Below are 18,918 nucleotides of genomic sequence, written 5' to 3'. Positions count from 1 at the left end.
CTTTGTATCTTTAAAGAAGCATTCTATACTATTCATACTTCACTTAATTAAAAGGATCAATTTAAAACAAACATGTCATAAATATATTATGGGTTTTTTAGATTTTTGATGAAGATGATAAGAAGATGAGGAAAGAAAAAGATGAAGAAATGAAAAAATAAAATTAATTGTTGGCGATACATCATAAAATATAGAGCTGTCAAAACGGGCGGCCCGGCCCTAGCGGGCTTCGGGCTTTAGTGGGTCGGGCCAAAAAGCCCGGTTGACAAAACGGGCTTGAAATATACTACCCGAGCCCGGCCCTACACGGGCCGCGGGCTAAACGGGCCGGCCCGTATTAAAAATTATATATATTTTTATTTTAAAAAAGTACTATAAAACACTGCTATAATTTTTTTATAAATAATATTTTTAATATGTTTAAATAATGTCTAGCACAAAAGTAAATTGTAAACATTTTCGTACAAACGTCGTAAACTAAAACGACGAGGAAAATGATTTTAAATAAATTAGATATGTTATGGTTATAGATATTTATATATTCGATCTTTAAAACTATAAATAACGAAATGAATAAATATAATTTTATATTACATTTATATTTGTGTTAATTCATTGAATTTTCACTTTTGTTTTTTACTTTGATAATCAACTAAGTAAATAATTATTTGAAAAATATATATAATTTATAGAATTTTTTTTTGTTATGCGGGCTACCCGCGGCCCATTCGGGCTAGCCCTAACGGGTATCGGGCTTTTAAGGGCCGGGCTAAAAAGCCCTATTAAAATTCGGGCTCAATATTTTAGGCCCAAGCCCTATATTTATTCGGGCTAAACGGGCCGGACCAGCCCGTTTTGACAGCTCTAATAAAATACAATCGAACTGCATGATCTTTATAAGCAAAAAAAAAGTAATAACTTAATAATTTTCTATTATGTCCCTTCCGTTAAAAACTTAATAATATATTTAATTGCTTTTACACTTTTTTTTAGCAAACTAGATTTGACACTAATGAATTAAATTTCCACATCATAATTTTTTGTTTATTATTTTCTAAAATAAATCCCAAAACAGAAACCCCAATGTAAAAAAGAGTCCTATTAATACACACTTGCAAAATTTAGTTGACATATCATATAGATGAGTCTCATGTATTGTCTAATTAGACAATACATGACACTCATCATTGACTAACAATTCTTAATGAAACAATATAATTGAAAATTATGTTATAATTAAACGATTTGATTACAACTTTTTTTAGTTCAGGGACCTATCTAAAATTTGTAAATAGTTTAGGAACCTATAGAAAAAAAAAAAAAAAAACTCAAATTGAGGGATTTATGCCACTTGTCTACTTTTTGTTTTCAGCTTTAAAAGGCTGAAGTTGCGTTAAAACTTAAAAGGCTAAAGTTGTGACCTAACCACCAAAACGGTTTGTTCTTCTCATTCTGAGATGGAGGAAACCCTAGTACCGCCATCTTCACTCTCTTCCACCTCTGACCATACCAACGACGTTTCACTTCACTCACCGCCACTACCCACTCTTCCATTAGATCTCCTGTCAGAGATTCTGTGTAGGCTCCCAGTGAAGCTTCTCCTTCAACTTCGATGCCTCTGTAAGTTCTTCAATACCCTTATCTCTGATTCCAAATTTACAAAGAAACACCTTCACATGTCAGCCAACCGCCACCACCTCATCTTATCCTCCAGAGATGAGTCCCATCTAATGTCTTATCCACTTCACTCTATTTTCAACTCTGTTACCATTAACGCCACCAAACTCCATTTGCCTTTCAAACAACAAAGCTATTTTATCGTCGGCTCTTGCCACGGAATCCTTTGTTTGGTTCCGTTCCGACACCCCGTTGTTTTGTGGAACCCTTCCATTAGAAACTTCACAAAATTACCTTCTTTGGAAAATCCAATAAAGGTTTCTTATACTTCATATGGTTTTGGTTATGTTCCTTTAACTGATAATTATAAGGTGGTTGCTGTTTTAAACCACCTTAGAGGTAATGGACCCTACCATGCCAGAATAAAGGTTCATACTTTGGGTACCAACTATTGGAGAATGATCGAGGGGAATTTCCCTGTTGCATACGATATGTCTCTTAAATTCGTGGGTTGCACGCTTAATTGGTTTGTGTATTCTGATCCTATTTACAGTGTTGTTTCTTTTAATTTGGTGAACGAATCACATCGAAAGCTTTTGCCTCCTAATTTTGGAGGGGAAGATGGTTATCATGTGAGTTTGGGTGTGTTGAGGGATTGTTTGTGTATCTATGGTCGTAGCAGTGCTTTTCATATTGTTTGGTTGATGAAGGAGTATGGAAATGAAGAGTCTTGGATTAAATTGTTTTGTGTTTCTTACAGAAAATATCCTTTCAACTATCCCCATATCAAGCCAATATGGATTTACGAAGAGGATCAAGTGTTGATGGAATGTTGGTCACATTTGAAACAGAAAAAGGATTATTCAGTATATGGTTTCAAAAATGGTACTTTCATGATACCAATGACTAAACAAATCAATGGTTGGAATACCGTATACGTTGAGAGTTTGGTATCTCCTTGTTTCTAATGTGAGGATATAGATGTGGTATTATGTGACTTGAACTTTAGACTCAATTTAAACTTATATGTTAATTTTCCGTTTATGTCATTTGTTTTATATTTATTCTAACTACAGGTGACTTTAATGTTCTTTTTTAATTTAACGGACAATTGTATTAAATTCAACTTATATGTTAATTTTTTGTTTATTTTCCGATTGTTCTAATTATTGGCGACTCTTTTGTTCTCTGTTAATTAATGCCCGGTTGTATTTATAGTTGGAGAAATGTATATGCTATCACATTCATTAGATTGATATAGTTGTTAATTCTCAAATTCTGTTTAAAAAAATTACAGTGTTTGCCTCAAATCTTGAACCATACCATTATGAACTAGAAAAATCAAATTTATCATGCATGTGGTTCTTATTAAAGGTGTGGAAAGCTTTTTATCGACATCGATGTGGTGGTCAAAACGTGTTTATAGAAGATAACAAACTTGTTTCCCCCATTTTACCTTCTATCCCTTTGTAGTTTCACGAGGCAGAAGTAAAATGTGTGTTATATTTGATACTAGAAGTGAAAGATCATTTTGTTATTCGAAAATAATTTGTTGGTCCATTTCCTGTTTATCTCAATCCATCCAACGTGTTTGTATTCGGATTCCAAACCCCGTTGTGTATCAGATGTTCCATTCGGATTCCAAACCCTGCTGTGTATCAGATGTTCCGTGTTTACATATGCAATATCCTAGTAGTGTTACTTACGTCTAATCTAATCTTCAATGAAGATATTAATATGTGCTTAACTTTTACGACGAGACTTTTCATTATAATCTAATGAGAGAAACTGTTTTTCAGATTATCTTTACTTTTTTCTGTGAAATAGAATTTTCAAGCCTCATAGTACACTACTATGATAGGCTGTGAGGATTTGCTAGAATTTATACATTGGTATCATATTTCCATATGTTTCTCATCTTTTATGTTCTTGTTCTTAATTTTAATGGTTAACAAATAAAATATCAATCCATTTATTAGATATACAATCATTGGATTCAACACTAACAGTCTCAGAAATTTACCGATTACGTGATGAACAATTGTATCCAAGGTTCGTTCAGCTTGTTGACGAGTGAGTTAATAAAGTGTAGAAATTAATTAATATTTATAATTACAGATGGCTAGTACTGAACTCTTGCAGCATAATTTCCATTTCCGAAGCTTTACAACTAAATTGTGTACTTATTAATGAACTGAAGAAAGAATACCAGCATTGGCAGGAATTAATAGAGCAAACAAATAGTGCATTAGATGTGCATTTCATAGATGAGACTTATCTGCATAAATTTTACTATCCTAGTGTTAGCCAATATTTGTGAGAATATGAGCATTTAATGCAGTCAAGGGGTTTGACCGAAAGATGGGGCGAAGTTTTGGGAAAAGAATCCATCGAAAAATACAAATGTACTTCAGCAGGAATCGAATACATTGTTTCTAGTTCGACGGATGAAAGAAGTTGTCGACGCGCTCTTTAGGTCTCACGGATAAGGTCAAGCAGTTAGCAAACGGATAGTTTTGTGAAACGGCTAGTTTCGATTTTGAATCGAAAGGATGCAATTAGGTAGTTATAGGACTATCTGTATAAATAGTAGTTTTTCTTAGGAAAAAAAGGTCACAATTCAATCATACTAAAAACTTACGCTCAATACTGTCCGTATGGAAGCGACAAACGAGTTACAAGTTGCAAAGTATGAATATGTGTACCAACTTTCATTAAGTCTTTACAAATTCAATACAATCTTTTAAGCATTTTTGCAATTTAAGTCTTGTTTTACTAAGTCTTTTCAAAGTACTGCTTTTCATTTATTTACAGAACTTCGATTGAATTCAACACGGATTGAGTTCGATTCATTTACATTTACGTTCTTATCTTTACGTCATCGAAAATACTTTACGAACAAGTATTACTCTTATTTTCAAACAACAAAAACACAATATGCTCCTAAGATTTACTGGTTGATCTTGCAAGTAAACATCATTGAAACCAGCGATTGTTTACCAAAATTCAGTGTAAACAAATTGGCACGCCCAGTGGGACCTTTTGTGTTTTTAATTTTCAATTCTAAATTTTTTATTGGTCTGTACTGTGTATGCGTTTAAGGAATAACAAAATACTTCCTGAAATGACGCGCCCTTCTATAGTTTCTGGTACAACAGCAGCAAACACTGCTTCTACTTCAGGAACAGCGACCAATCAGGCAATTCTTGTAGGGTCTACACAACTTGGACAAAGTAGCAATATGGGTCCTGTGTTAGGCCTGTAGAGACTATACTTGAAGAAAACGTAGTCTCGCAAACATCACAAGCCAATACGTCGAATACAATGGCTAATAATACTTCAAGAAGTATCCCGGTGGCTACCACGGCCGCTCAGACTACCCAGTTTGCGGGAAACATGTTTTCTCAGAGGTCTCTCAATTTGGGAAACAATGGAAGAGGGTCTTATGGTATCCCAACCTCCTCGACCCAAACGTCACACACTACCACGATCACACCACGCTTTCCTAACCAAGGGGAAACTGTAGCGTTTGGTAGAACCCAACAAGCATTTATCCCATTCGGTTCGCCTCAGCAATCGCTGACCAACGCTTCGATGAATGCGTTAAGGCAAACCATGGCAGAAACTAACCATGATATGGTTAATATGGTGACACAACAAGTTGCGACTGTTATTAGCCCTTTGATTCAGGAAACGAATAGCAGTTACCAAGCCTTGTCACAACACATGGGGCGGATAGCGGATTTTCTGGGCGCACCTGATGGGATAAAACCGCAAGTGCACGGTCTTACCGAAGTAGTAAAATATGAGTATCGTTCCGACAGGGAGTTATGAATTCTATTAACTTTTAATAATGATTAGATGAAAGTTTCAAAGGTTAAAAGTTTGGATTTTTAATTATAAGAAAATAAAAGAAAAGATAAAAGCCTTGGAATCATTGGTTCATCCTAATGACAAGTCCTTCACAAACCAAACTATTAAACTTATAACCTTATGTTAGACCTAATTTCTCAAGACAGTTTCTCTTTTATTCCTCTAGCAACCAAGCCTATTTCGCTGACTTGATTACTATTAGATTTTGGTTCCTCTAACGACCAAGCCTATTTCGCTGACTTGATCATTATTAGTTCCCTTGAAGATCGAAACTATATGTCTCAAAGATTGCAAAGCCTATTTCGCTGACTTTGCAATCTTTGTCTAAATTCACTTGTTCGAATATCAAAACTCCACTTTCGTTTTATGAATTGATATTTGAGATGATGGATAAACAATTATCAAACCCTCCACTTTCGTTTCCACAGTTTGATAATGGTTGATCCATGTTAAAGCGGTGAATTTAGATAAGGAATTAGGGTTACATAAGATTAATGTTTAAAGCTTGGTTTCATTAGGATTATGTCATTAGACTTATCCGACAATCCCAAGACAAGAGAAGTCTACTCACTGACGTTCATCGTAGATAAGGAGAAGAAGAGAGAAAGCATAAAAGTAAATAACAATAAAGTAAATGAACTTTTATTAGAAAACAATTGTCACATATTGCATTCCAAGAAAAGATGAATATTTGTGATGGCTAGCTACTCTATTTATAGTACACATTCGACTTAAAATCTAAGCAAGTATATTCCAAGAATATTCCACGATAGATTGTGCGCCAAAATAGAATAGCTCAGAATCCAGGCAAAAGCAGCAAAAGGTGTTCTGGAGGGTGGCACGGCCGTGCCAAGCCTAGCACGGGCCGTGCCAACATTCTGACTTGAGGGAGACGTATTTTTGTCTCGAATCTTCATATTTTTGTACCGAATCAGCTCCAAACCCCTTTCTTTTGCTCCAAGACTCAATCCATCCAATATTCGTTCCTGAAATATAATAAAATGCAATTTAAAGTAAACTATCCTAAAAAGGAAACAATACTAATATAAAATTATATAAAATCTAAATAAAACTAAACTAAAAAGCATATTAAAATAGACAATAAATGACTCATCAGCACCCCAAGTGCGCGCTACGCCGGCTACGCGAAATGCGAATGCCAGGCCAAGAGAAGCACTCGTCGAAGAACAGACTAATCAAGTGCTCGAAAACCAGGCACAAAATGAACAGCCTGAAACACCAGAAGAGCCCGTTAGGATTCCTGTAGTGGTAAATAGAAACCAAAATGTTGACCAAGTGGTTATGCAGGCCCGTCGAAATAATTATGGAGGCCATAATAATATAGCCGATATAGTCGAAACATTGATGGCCCAAAACGGTTTCAACACTGGAATACACCGTCCGAATTTCGTGTCCGCGTTAGCCGATTTTGTTTTAGAAAGGGAGATGCCAAGAAACAATAAAATCCCGAAATTCACTAAATTTGCTGGGGAAACAAATGAATCCACCGTTGAGCACGTTGCTCGATATATTATGGAGGCCGGTGATTTGGCAAATAATGAGAATTTGAAATTGAAATATTTCCCAAGTTCTCTGACGAAGAACGCATTCACATGGTTCACAACAATGCCCCCACACTCCATAATTAGTTGGAATCAATTGGAGAAGGCGTTTCATGAGCAGTTTTACATGGGCCAGTCTAAGATTAGTTTGAAAGAATTGGCCAGTGTTAGACGGAAGACGCACGGGTCGATAGATGATTATCTGAACAGATTTCGACTCCTCAAAGCCCGATGTTTTACGGCCGTGCCAGAACACGAACTGGTCGAAATGGCTGCAGATGGCTTAGATTATTCCGTCCGAAAGAAATTAGATACACAATATCTTAGGGACATGGCGCAATTGGCAGATAGAGTCCGCCAAGTGGAAAGACTCAAGGCTGAAAAAGCCAGGACAAATAGGTTCCCTAAGAAAGAAAAAGTTGCTTATATCGAAACTGGGGATAGTGAACCAGAATTCGATTGGGGTTTCGATTCTGTCGAAGATAGCGAAATAAATCTCGCAGAATTAAAAGATGGGCCGCCTTACACTTGTAAAATGTTAAGGCCATCAAACGGGAAAAACGTAGAAGAGCCCAAAAACGATAAATATCCCCCAAAAACTTATACTTTTGATGTGTCTAAATGTGAAGAAATATTTTATCTTTTAGTCGCTGATGGCATAATTTTGGTGCCAGATAATATGAAAATTCCCCCTCTGGATCAGAGGAAGAAAAGGGGTTTTTGCAAATTTCATGGTTTTTTGGGCCATAACTTATCCCGTTGTACTCGTTTCAGGGATTCTGTGCAGAAGGCTCTTGATGAAGGAAGACTGAAATTCGGAGAAAAGGTTAAAGCAACAAGCAAACCTGATGTCGAATCTTCCAAAAAAGCCGAGTCTATGTACGCTGAAGTGGTGGGTATAAACATGGTGGACGTAGCAGCGCCAAGTGATGGCAAACTATTGTCGGGAGAGGCTGTACTTAATGACACTGAAATGGTTACTGAAGGCCATGTTCAAAATGACAGCCTGGTTACTGAGGACCAACTCCAAAAGAATGTTGAAAAGGCATATCCTAAAGCTGAAGAAGATCTAATTGATTTTCTGAATCGTTGCAAAATTTCAAACACCAATGCCATGCTTTGCCCAAGATGCAGCGCAGTCTTCGATAAAGAGGCCGCTAAAGCCATAGAAGGTGCTCAACCACAGGCAAAGTGGAAAGGGAAGAGGAAGGACAACCGCCCTAAATTTAATTTCAACAAAAAGGGTGTCTCTTACAAAGACCACACTGCTGAAAATTATCAAAAGAGAAATTGGAGAGGAACTTTCAATCCGTCTGCTAATTCTCCCACGGACACGTGGGTCTTTTCAGGAGGAAAGAAGTCTGGTTACTCTGCCCCTCCAACCAAATGGGTGAAGAGACAAGTTCCTGCCCCTCGACTCAATGTGCCAGAATTGCCTACCAGGTATTCTTATAATAATAATTACAAAGGTAAGCAACCTATGACGCGAACTCAATGGCGTAGGTATCAGCGCCAGAAAAAAGCAACAGCTCTGCAAGACATTACTAACATTGACAAAATGGAGGATAAACAGAAAGCTGTGTTCGAAATGGTTAAGAAGGCAGCAACAGAAAGAATTTCACCCCCATTGTCAATTTTGAAGAAGTATTGTTCCAAAGAGGATGAGGAGATGACTTCAAATTTCACGGAATGTGACCCGAGTCTCGACATAGTTTGCAATGTGGTTTCAATCCTGCCTGTGGAATACGATGTCCAGTCAGAGATTAATGAAGTGGAAAGTGACTTTGTCGATGAAATGGCAATTCACAAGCCACTATGCTATTATGTCATGAATAATGGCTGCGTGGAAGAACAACATGCGGTTTTTGAGAAGCCAGATATCTCGATGAAAGCGCATCTCAAGCCTTTATTTATTCAGGCCAAGATTAATGGCGTAGGGGTAAATAAAGTACTAGTAGATGGTGGAGCCACCGTCAACTTGCTGCCTCAATCTTTTCTGGAAATAATTGGACTCTATGACTCTGACTTGAAGCCTCATAATGTCATCCTCACTAACTATGAAGGCACTACAGGAAATTCTTTGGGCGCCATCGAACTAGAATAATGGTGGGCAGCACCAAAAGAATAACAACGTTTATGGTGGTCCCATCGAAAGCAAACTTCAATGTACTGTTGGGTAAGGAATGGATACATGGCGTGGGAGCAGTTCCTTCTACGGTGCATCAAAGGATTGCTATATGGAAAGAAGATGGGCTAGTTGAAAATGTCGAAGCTGATCAAAGTTATTTCTTGGCTGAAGTAAACACTATCACCAAGAGAAATTTCGATAAACAGTTGGCACATATAGCCCCAGTCATATCTCCAGGACCCAAACAGATGACGTCAAATGATGAAATGTACTCAATGAAGCTGCAACCAGAGGCAGGGTTCGTGTGGGAAAAAGAATTCAGAGACCATGATTTTGTAATGGTCAATCAACAAGAAGCTCAGTTGGATAATGAAGATTCGCTGGTAACTAGAGCCCAAGCATACAAAAAGGTTACTGATGACCTTGTCCCTAACGCTTCAGAGTATGCTACCCCACCACTTGGGGGGGACGCAAGAAAGTGAAATTATGTCTGATCCCAATATGTGGGAGAAAATTACGGCCTACTTGGCCGAAAAAGAGATACAAACGGCCAGAGAAGCCGAATCTTCGAAGTCAGAGAACACTGAGAAATTAGAAGACGGATCAACAGATATCGAGGTCGAAGATCAGAAACTGGATTGCATTTATGATGATGAACTGTTGGGCTTCGAAGAGGATCCTATGGGATCCACCACGAAAATGAAGGCGCAAGATCCCCTTGAAGAAATCGATTTGGGTGATGGAACGGTTAAAAGACCTACTTATGTAAGTGCCAAAATCCCTGAAAAATTTAAATGTCAAATTGCAGAGCTATTAAGAAAATACAAAGATTGCTTTGCATGGGATTACAACGAGATGCCTGGTTTGAAACGAGAAGTGGTGGAGTTAAAATTACCAATTCGACAAGATAAAAAGCCAGTCAAGCAGATTCCGCGTAGATTCGCTCCACAAATCCTACCAAAGATCAAGGAAGAAATAGATCGATTGTTAAAATGCGGCTTCATCAGGCCTGCGAGGTATGTGGATTGGCTAGCGAATGTAGTTCCAGTTAAAAAGAAAAATGGGACTATAAGGGTATGCATAGATTTTAGAGATCTAAATCTCGCTACCCCCAAAGATGAATACCCAATGCCGGTAGCAGAAATGCTAGTAGATTCAGCGGCGGGTTTCGATTACTTGAGTATGCTAGATGGATACTCTGGTTATAATCAAATCTTTATTGCAGAAGAAGATATCGCCAAGACCGCATTTCGATGCCCGGGAGCATTACAATGTTATGAATGGATAGTGATGCCATTTGGTCTGAAAAATGTTGGTGCTACGTACCAGAGGGCGATGAATTTGATGTTTCATGACTTCATAGAGAATTTTATGCAGGTTTATATAGATGACATTGTAGTGAAGTCTTCTTCGGAAGAAAGACACTTGGAACATTTACGCCAATCATTCGAAAGATGAGGCAATATGGATTGAAAATGAATCCATTAAAATGTGCATTTGGGGTTTGTGCAGGTGATTTCTTAGGTTTCGTTGTGCACAAAAAAGGAATCGAGATCAACCAGAACAAAACCAAAGCAATAATTGAGACCAAGGCTCCTTCTACAAAGAAAGAATTACAGTCTCTATTAGGGAAAATCAACTTTCTCCGAAGATTTATATCAAATCTAAGTGGCAAGACACATGCTTTCTCACCACTGCTTCGTTTGAAGAAAGATGATATTTTCAAATGGGAACCTGAGCACCAAAAAGCTTTCGATGAAATCAAGTCTTATTTGGTAAATCCTCCGGTCCTTTCTCCTTTGTTGAAGGGTAGAAGAATGAAGTTATATATAGCAACGTCAGATGGCACTATCGGAAGTATGTTAGCACAAGAGGATGAATATGGCACAGAAAGGGCCATTTATTATTTAAGTCGAGTACTTAATGATGTTGAAACAAGATACCATCCTAGTGAAAAACTTTGTTTGTGTTTATTCTTCTCATGTACAAAACTTAAGCATTATATAAAGCCTTTTGACGTTTATGTGTATTCCCATTTTGATATCATTAAACATATGTTGTCAAAGCCAATTTTGCATAGCCGAGTCGGGAAATGGGCCTTGGCATTGACAGAATATTCACTAACATATCAATCATTAAAAGCTGTCAAAGGCCAGATTGTGGCTGATTTCATTGTAGACCATACAATAAGCGAGGTTTTGACAACCGAAATAGACAACCATCCTTGGAATTTATATTTCGATGGTTCTAGTCATAAAAATGGTACTGGCATAGGGATAGTCCTAATATCGCCCAAACACCATAAATTCGAACACATGTTTTGAATCAATCAGTTTTGCTCTAACAACGAGGCCGAGTACGAGACTTTAATTACAGGTCTAGAGATTGCACTCGAACTGGGGGCAAGATGCATCGAAATCAGAGGAGACTCTGAACTTGTCCTCAAACAGATGACTAGAGAATATAGGTGCGTTAAAGAAAGTTTGGTCACCTATCATGCAATAGCTAGCAGACTGCTGAAACAGTTCCGCCATGTGGGCATTCGGCACGTACCTCGCATAGAGAACCAAAACGCAAATGACTTAGCACAGAGGGCCTCTGGGTACAAAGTCTCCAAGGAACGGACACAAGAGCCAATAGAGATAAGAAACAGGCGAAACTCGATAGAATGTTTTCCTGGCAAATCGTTAACGCCAAAACTTGGGGGGACCAGAGCAAGCCAAGATTCCATAAAAGGTACGGACTCTGTCGAAATTTTTGTCATTAACGATTTAAATGAAAACGATTGGCGTAAGCCCATAGTAGATTATCTGGAAAATCCAAATGGAGCCACCCCTCGAAAAGTGAAATACAGAGCCTTGAGCTATGTGATAATGGGTAGTGAGCTATTCAAAAAGACTTCAGAAGGAGTTTTGTTGAAATGCCTGGGAGAAACAGACGCATATTTGGCTGTTTCCAATACTCATGATGGAACATGCGGGACACACCAAGCAGGCCACAAAATGAAATGGCTTTTATTTCGACAAGGTTTGTATTGGCCAACTATGCTCAAAGACTGCATAGAATTCGCAAAAGGATGCCAAGGATGCCAAAAATACGCTGGAATTCAACGCGTCCCAGCAAGTGAACTCCATGCAATTATCAAACCATGGCCATTTAGAGGATGGGCCTTAGATGTAATAGGGGAGATTAAACCTACTTCATCGAAAGGATACAGATACATCTTAGAAGGGATAGATTATTTTACGAAATGGATAGAAGCGATTCCTTTAAAAGATGTTACTCAAGAGGAAGTTATAAGCTTTATCCAAAAGTTCATCATCTATAGGTTTGGTATCCCAGAAACCATAACCACAGATCAAGGATTCGTATTTACTGGTCGAAAGATGGTGAAATTCGCCGAAGATACAGGTTTTAAATTGCTAACTTCGACACCATACTATGCACAGGCAAATGGTCAAGTTGAAGCAGCGAACAAAAACATCATTGCTATTATTAAACGAAAAATAAAAGCAAAGCCCAAGAACTGGCCTGAAATATTAGGCGAAGCTTTATGGGCATGTCGAACGTCTCCCAAAGAATCGATAAATACTACACCGTTTAGGTTGACATTTGGTCATGATGTTGTACTACCAGTAGAAATTCTGTTGCAATCAGTCAGAATGCAAAGGCAATGCGAAATACCAGTTAATCATTATTGGGACATGGTCATAGACGAATTGACCGATCTCGATGAAGAAAGATTAACAGCATTAGAAGTCCTTGCAAGACAAAAAGAAAAGGTAGCAAAAGCATATAATAAAAAAGTAAAATAGAAGTTTTTTGCCCAAGGTGATTTGATATGGAAAGTGATCTTACCAATGGACAAAAAAGATAGAGCTTTGGGGAAATGGTCACCCGGATGGGAAGGACCATGGCAAATATTAAGGGTCTTTTCGAATAATGCTTATGAGATCGAGGAATTGAACGACGATCGAAGGATTCTACGAATAAATGGAAAGTACTTGAAAAAGTATAAACCAACGTTGCAGGAAATTAGAATCATACAAGAGTAATTCGAAAAGATAAACCCAAACATAGCATTTCATTAAGCCAACTAATGGGCGGTTTACACAAAATTTCAAAATAAGCTCTAAAAGAGCGCGAAGTAAACCATTACAAAAGAAATGCTACAAACAGAAAATGATTCTTCGATGGAAAGTCCTACATAAGTTGGCCAAAGCCAAAGAGATCGAGGAACCATCGAATCTCGCTGTCCAGACGACACCTGAGGCAGAAGCGCTGGAGATCATATTGCTCATCCTCAGCAGGGTGATAGCCTCGATAGTTGCGTCTCAATCCATCCCCGCGACAGTTGTGCCAGTTGTTGCAGAATCGACGACGGATCAAACGAGGAAGCAGTAATCTTTTATACCAGCCTGAAACGAAACGGAAAGAGGTGTCCACGCCTGTTATGTCTCTACGATAGCGCGCGACGTTTCGTGTCTCCAAAAGAGACTAGAAATCATGAAAAAGTGCAGCGGCATCAGGTGTGACACCGTCAAGCGCCCTCAGCAGTACGTCGAAGTACAGAGCGGTCACAGAGCCAGCATCCATGGCATTCTTCAAGAAACCTTGGATGGTAGGGACGCAGGGCTCAGGATCCAGCATGAACTGGGTACACCTCAAAATGCAGAACATGTGGTGTCCATGCTCCCAAAAACGAAGTTGGAAATCCAACTTAGGATGAGAAGGCTTCAAATCAGTAAGCAGCCTGATACATTCTCCACCAAAAGCTCTTGAGACCTTACGGTCTCTGCAGAGAGCAGCGATCCTTTTGTTTTGTCTTTGAAAGCAAAAAAGATCAATCATGCTTTCTTTAGCCACTCTAGTAGCAATGTCTATGATCAGATCATCACTTAGACAATTTATGTAATCCATGAAAAAGTTTTTATGGAAAAGTGTTTGATAAAGCACAAAGAAAGATAAGTGAGGTATGAAGAGACAAAAACGCTATTTATAAGAAGAGTGGGAAGTTGAAAGTAGTTTTTCCTTTTTTTTGAAAATGACGGTTCATTTTCTTGATCATCATGGATCATCAAAGGACACGTGGCATCAGATGGACGGCGTGATTGCCAAACCGTGGGAAGGAAGTTGTAAAAAAAAACTTTATGTTTTATCTTCTCAGGTGGCATTTAGGGTGGGTAAGAGGAAGACTTTCCCACCATGGGAAAGTCCACTTGCAGTGGACAGGTGGCAGTTTAGCAGGTCATTATTAAAAAAATTATAAAATCAATTAACTTATTTTAATACATTGCTTCTACACACCTCCCATTTGCTTTATGTTCCTGTTATGCACCCACATTTAGTTGGACATTCAATTGACCCTTATACCCTTTTTTTGTGCCGTTTTTCTTTTCAAGTTAGCGACTGTGTGTAAAATAAGCTAATTCTGAACAATCATCGCCAATTTTCTGTTCTGCTTCAGTGTTAATTTTGAGAAATTAATTTTCTGTTCTTCCATCTTTGAAAATCATTTGTGGATTTCTTCTTCAAAATCGCCAATTTTCACGACGCCGTACGTAAACTGAAAGGTTTGTATCTCCTCCCCATTTATCTTTTGTTCTTCGCACCTTTACAAATTCTGGATTTCTTCTGCTTAGTAGGATGAGATCTGTTTAGATGTACTTGATATTAAGTTGTGATTAATTTTGTTGTTTTGGGTTTCTGGTTCCGATTCTAACATATTGGCTTTCTGGTTCCGATTCTGGCATATTGGGTTCCGATTCTGGCTCTCTGCTTAGTAGGATGAGATCTGTTTTGATTTGTTAGTTCTTCATCTGTGTTTTTATCGGTAGTTTTGCCCAATTTGACATGAGGCTCTCGAAAGTAGGCTAAGTACTTTGGTGTTTATATTACTTTGGTGTCTATATAGTTGTATGTCTAATCTTTTTCTTTGGCATATCTTATGTCGTTATTAAATTGGGTTAAACATGAATGAATTACTGTTATTGATGGTATATTGATGTATACAAATGTAGGTGTTACCCATTGGAACATGGATATACAAGAAATTCTCAATATATTTAATGCAAAAAATGTATCCCAAGTCAATGAGGATTGTTCTGAGGTATGTTGAATTTTGTATGTTAATTTTGGGATAAGTTGGAATGAGTTTGTATAATTAATAAGTGATTATGTTTTGTATAATTGATGTATAGGGTTTGGGAGGTAATAATCAGTCAGAGAGCGATGATTTTTCATCCGATGAAAACGAAGGTAACACTGAAGCAGAAACTAACAATGAAGGGTATGGATGCAACTTTGATTCTGAAAATGGTATAGAATGTGCTTCTGACATAGAGAAAATTAATTTTAAGGAGACATGTTCGGAAGAAATAATGAGTTACCATTTTCCGAATCGTGAAGTTGCATTCATGTTTTATAACTGGTATGGTTGTTCACATGGATTTGCCGGTAGAAAGAGCCGGGTTGTTAGGAATGTTAAAGGTGAAATTGTGCAACAAACCTTTCTTTGCCATAGAGAGGGTAATAGGAGTGAGAGGAATAGAAATCCTGATGTTCGGAAAAGAGAGCATAAACCTATTAGTCGGTGTGGTTGCGAAGCAAAAATTCAAGTACATATTGATTTCGATAGCGGGCGTTGGTACATAAAATTTTTCGATGATGTTCACAATCATAGTTTTTTGGCTGACAAGTATGAGCGGATGCTGCCTGCACACAGGAAGATGACCGAATATGACAAATATCAAATGAATACAATGAGGAAATCTGGCATTTCAACGTCAAGGATTTATGGTTATTTTGCTACACAGGCTGGTGTTTTTGAAAATGTGGGCTATACAAGGAGAGACATGTACAATGAGCAATTGAAGGGGACAGGAAGCAATAGTTCTGATGCTGATTGTGCAATTGAATTCTTGAAGGCAATGTGTGCTAGGGATGATATGATGTACTGGAGGCATACTCTCAATCAGGATGGAACCCTTCGACACTTGTTTTGGTGTGATGGAATTAGTCGTATGGACTACTCGGTGTTTGGTGATGTTTTGGCCTTTGATGCAACCTATAAAAAAATTAGGTACAATACACCGTTAGTTATTTTTTCTGGCGTAAACCATCATAATCAAAGTGTTATATTTGGTAGTGCAATTGTGGGTGATGAAACTGAAGAAAGTTATATTTGGTTGTTGGAAACTTTTGTTGAAGCTATGGAGGGGAAGCGTCCGGTGTCCGTTATAACTGACGGTGATTTATCAATGAGAAAGGCAATAAAAAGTGTATTTCCAAATGCTCATCATCGTTTGTGTGTTTGGCATCTCATAAGAAATGTTACCAGCAACATCAAAGATCCCAAATTTTTACCTAAATTCAAACAATGCATGTTTGGTGATTTTGAGGTTGATGAGTTTGAGCGTCGGTGGGCGGATGTTGTGTGTGAATTTGGTTTGGAAAATAACAATTGGGTTTTGGAGATGTACAAGAAGCGTAAAATGTGGGCTACCGCTCATATTCGGGGAAAGTTTTTTGCCGGATTTAGGACAACTTCAAGGTGTGAAGGGCTGCACTTAGAATTTAGTAAGTATGTCACTGTTTTATCAAATTTGCATCAATTTTTACAACAATTTTTCCGGTGGTTGAGTTGTATGAGGTTTAGAGAAATAGAATCTGATTATGAATCTTCTTATGGAGAAACCCTTCTACAAACACCACTCAAATGTCTAGAAAAGTCTGCTTCAGAACTGTATATGAGGTCTGTTTTTAGGCTATTCAGGCCTGTGTTGGAGAGGGCATGTCGTTGCAAAGTTAAAAGGGATGTTCAAGTTGGTTCTAATTTTACTTACCTTGTTTACAAGTATCCCAGAAAAGATATTAAATGGAAAGTGGTATTTTGCCAAGATAGCCTTAAATTTGAATGTTCTTGCAAGAGGTTTGAGACTATGGGGATTGCTTGTGAACATTTGGTATCAGTTTTGGTTGATTTGAATGTTGTGGTGATGCCTGAATGTATTGTCTTGGATAGATGGACCAAAAATGCAAAAGATTCAATCAATGCTGTCAATGCTAACAGTTTAAGTCAACGTAATCCGGCATTTATAACTAGTTATGTGACCTTTGTTGAGCGATGTAAGAGGATGGTCAATGCTGCTTTTGAGTGTGGGAATCCAGAAATCATACGTCAGACAATTGACATGGTAGAAACACAAACAGAATTGTTGGAAGCCATTGCAAGGGGTGAAGATGTTGATTTGTCAATGATGGGTACTCAAACTGGTGGCAGTGTAGGTAATCCACCACGGGTTAGGCGAAAAGGGGGAATAACTGCATCTTCGTCAAAGGCGATTGAAAGAACAAAACGCAGCACACCAAGTTGTGGAATTTGTGGAAAGAAGGGTCACAATCGCAAATCATGTCGTTTCCGTGGACAATCCAATATGTTATCACAGTCTCAAACTGTAGATAACTCGGACAACAATGATGACGACTTTATGGAAGAAAACGATGAATACAATATGTTCATGGTACGTTTGTTTATAGTTATTTTGTTTTATTCAGTAATAAACAATTAAGCACGTTACCTTAATTTTTCAAAAAATATCTGATTATGGTTGTGATCTATTTATTTATAGGATATAGAGTAAAGTTGCCGAAAAGTTGGATTGTGACCAGGTTTGTAGATCAGTTAGTAATTTTATTTCTCATGTTATTTTTTGTTAATTTTAATTAAAGATGCATCTTATTAATCTAAACTTCAGGTTCATGTGTGGAATGTCGAAGTCTGTTATGGCGTGGACTCGGTGTACATTCCTTCTGAAGCTTCTTCGTTGTGATGAATTTTATTGTTGTGCTATTTAAAACAATTCGAATATATGTTGTTGTAATATTGGAGTTCTGTTAATTATTATAACTATTCGAACGCATTCGAGCGCACTTGGTTTGTATTGAAGTTGTTCAAGAATATTTGTACTGTTGTCAATGAACATGTTATATGTAATTTGAGTAGTTGTTGGATTAAAATTTGTTAAGGTTTCATGAATATGGATGAGTTTCCTTGAATATTGAATAAATAAGGGTGCTGTTGTGAAGCTTATGCATGTAACCTCTATTTAAAACAATTCAAATACCTGTTTATCACAAAAGCAAACACATACCCCTTTCATAATAATAATCTAGCTAAACTTTAGTTAAAAGTGTTCGTACATGATTCATGAAACATGACTGCCTACGTGATTCATAGACCATGTACCAAAAGACATACGTGGTCGATCACAACCCAAAAAATATGACTACCCGTTACAAAACAAAATATCATTCAAGTTCAAATGAGTTCCTCTAATATCACCAAGGACTCAACAATACAATAAAACTAGGCATCCAAATTAATTGGAGTGTCACTTGGAAAGCTGTCGATAAACATCGATGTGTGATGTTCCACCTTTGCCTTTAGCTCGTTATGTTTTCCAAGCATTAACTTTGCAGCTGTTGTCATCCTCACTTCATTCTCATTCAACTACACATAATAGAGAAATAATTAATTATAAATTGTAATTAAATTGAGATGCATATCAAAATCTCACATTATTATTAAATACCAACCTTGCCAGGAAGGTTTTTTAGATCAATACAATGTGCACTTTCGCCCCAATCTAGTACCCAGACACCAGAATTATCACTGCAAGTCCATACAGTTTAGTTAAAAAAATTCAACCAATAACAAGATAAAATGATTCAGTTATG

At 37.5% G+C, this 18,918-nt stretch overlaps 2 protein-coding genes across 2 annotated transcripts; both read left to right on the top strand.

Annotated features, from left to right (window-relative positions):
- Nucleotides 1–1,457: 1,457 nt before the first annotated feature.
- On the top strand, nucleotides 1,458–2,585 carry LOC25488681 (F-box/kelch-repeat protein At3g23880). Its single transcript, XM_013603617.1, has one exon. It carries the CDS (start codon nucleotides 1,458–1,460, stop codon nucleotides 2,583–2,585), a length of 1,128 nt encoding a protein of 375 aa, XP_013459071.1.
- Nucleotides 2,586–14,224: 11,639 nt separating this feature from the next.
- On the top strand, nucleotides 14,225–18,011 carry LOC112420053 (protein FAR1-RELATED SEQUENCE 5-like). The gene is made up of 5 exons (XM_039831871.1): nucleotides 14,225–14,315; nucleotides 15,201–15,289; nucleotides 15,381–17,702; nucleotides 17,818–17,850; nucleotides 17,937–18,011. Exons 1-5 carry the CDS (start codon nucleotides 14,225–14,227, stop codon nucleotides 18,009–18,011), a joined length of 2,610 nt encoding a protein of 869 aa, XP_039687805.1.
- Nucleotides 18,012–18,918: the final 907 nt, after the last annotated feature.

This window comes from Medicago truncatula, chromosome 3 (assembly GCF_003473485.1).
Source record: "Medicago truncatula cultivar Jemalong A17 chromosome 3, MtrunA17r5.0-ANR, whole genome shotgun sequence".
NCBI lineage: Eukaryota > Viridiplantae > Streptophyta > Magnoliopsida > Fabales > Fabaceae > Medicago > Medicago truncatula.
This window is presented reverse-complemented; position numbering and strand designations above follow the sequence as displayed.

What these genes read in the sequence shown, in the direction of transcription:
- LOC112420053 (XM_039831871.1), top strand. Translation starts at nt 14,225, where the DNA reads ATGACGGTTCATTTTCTTGATCATCATGGATCATCAAAGGACACGTGG. An exon ending in TCAATGAGGATTGTTCTGAG is followed by an intron (nt 15,290 to 15,380) that starts GTATGTTGAATT and finishes ATTGATGTATAG; the next exon opens with GGTTTGGGAGGTAATAATCA. An exon ending in AAAAGTTGGATTGTGACCAG is followed by an intron (nt 17,851 to 17,936) that starts GTTTGTAGATCA and finishes TCTAAACTTCAG; the next exon opens with GTTCATGTGTGGAATGTCGA.
- LOC25488681 (XM_013603617.1), top strand. Translation starts at nt 1,458, where the DNA reads ATGGAGGAAACCCTAGTACCGCCATCTTCACTCTCTTCCACCTCTGAC.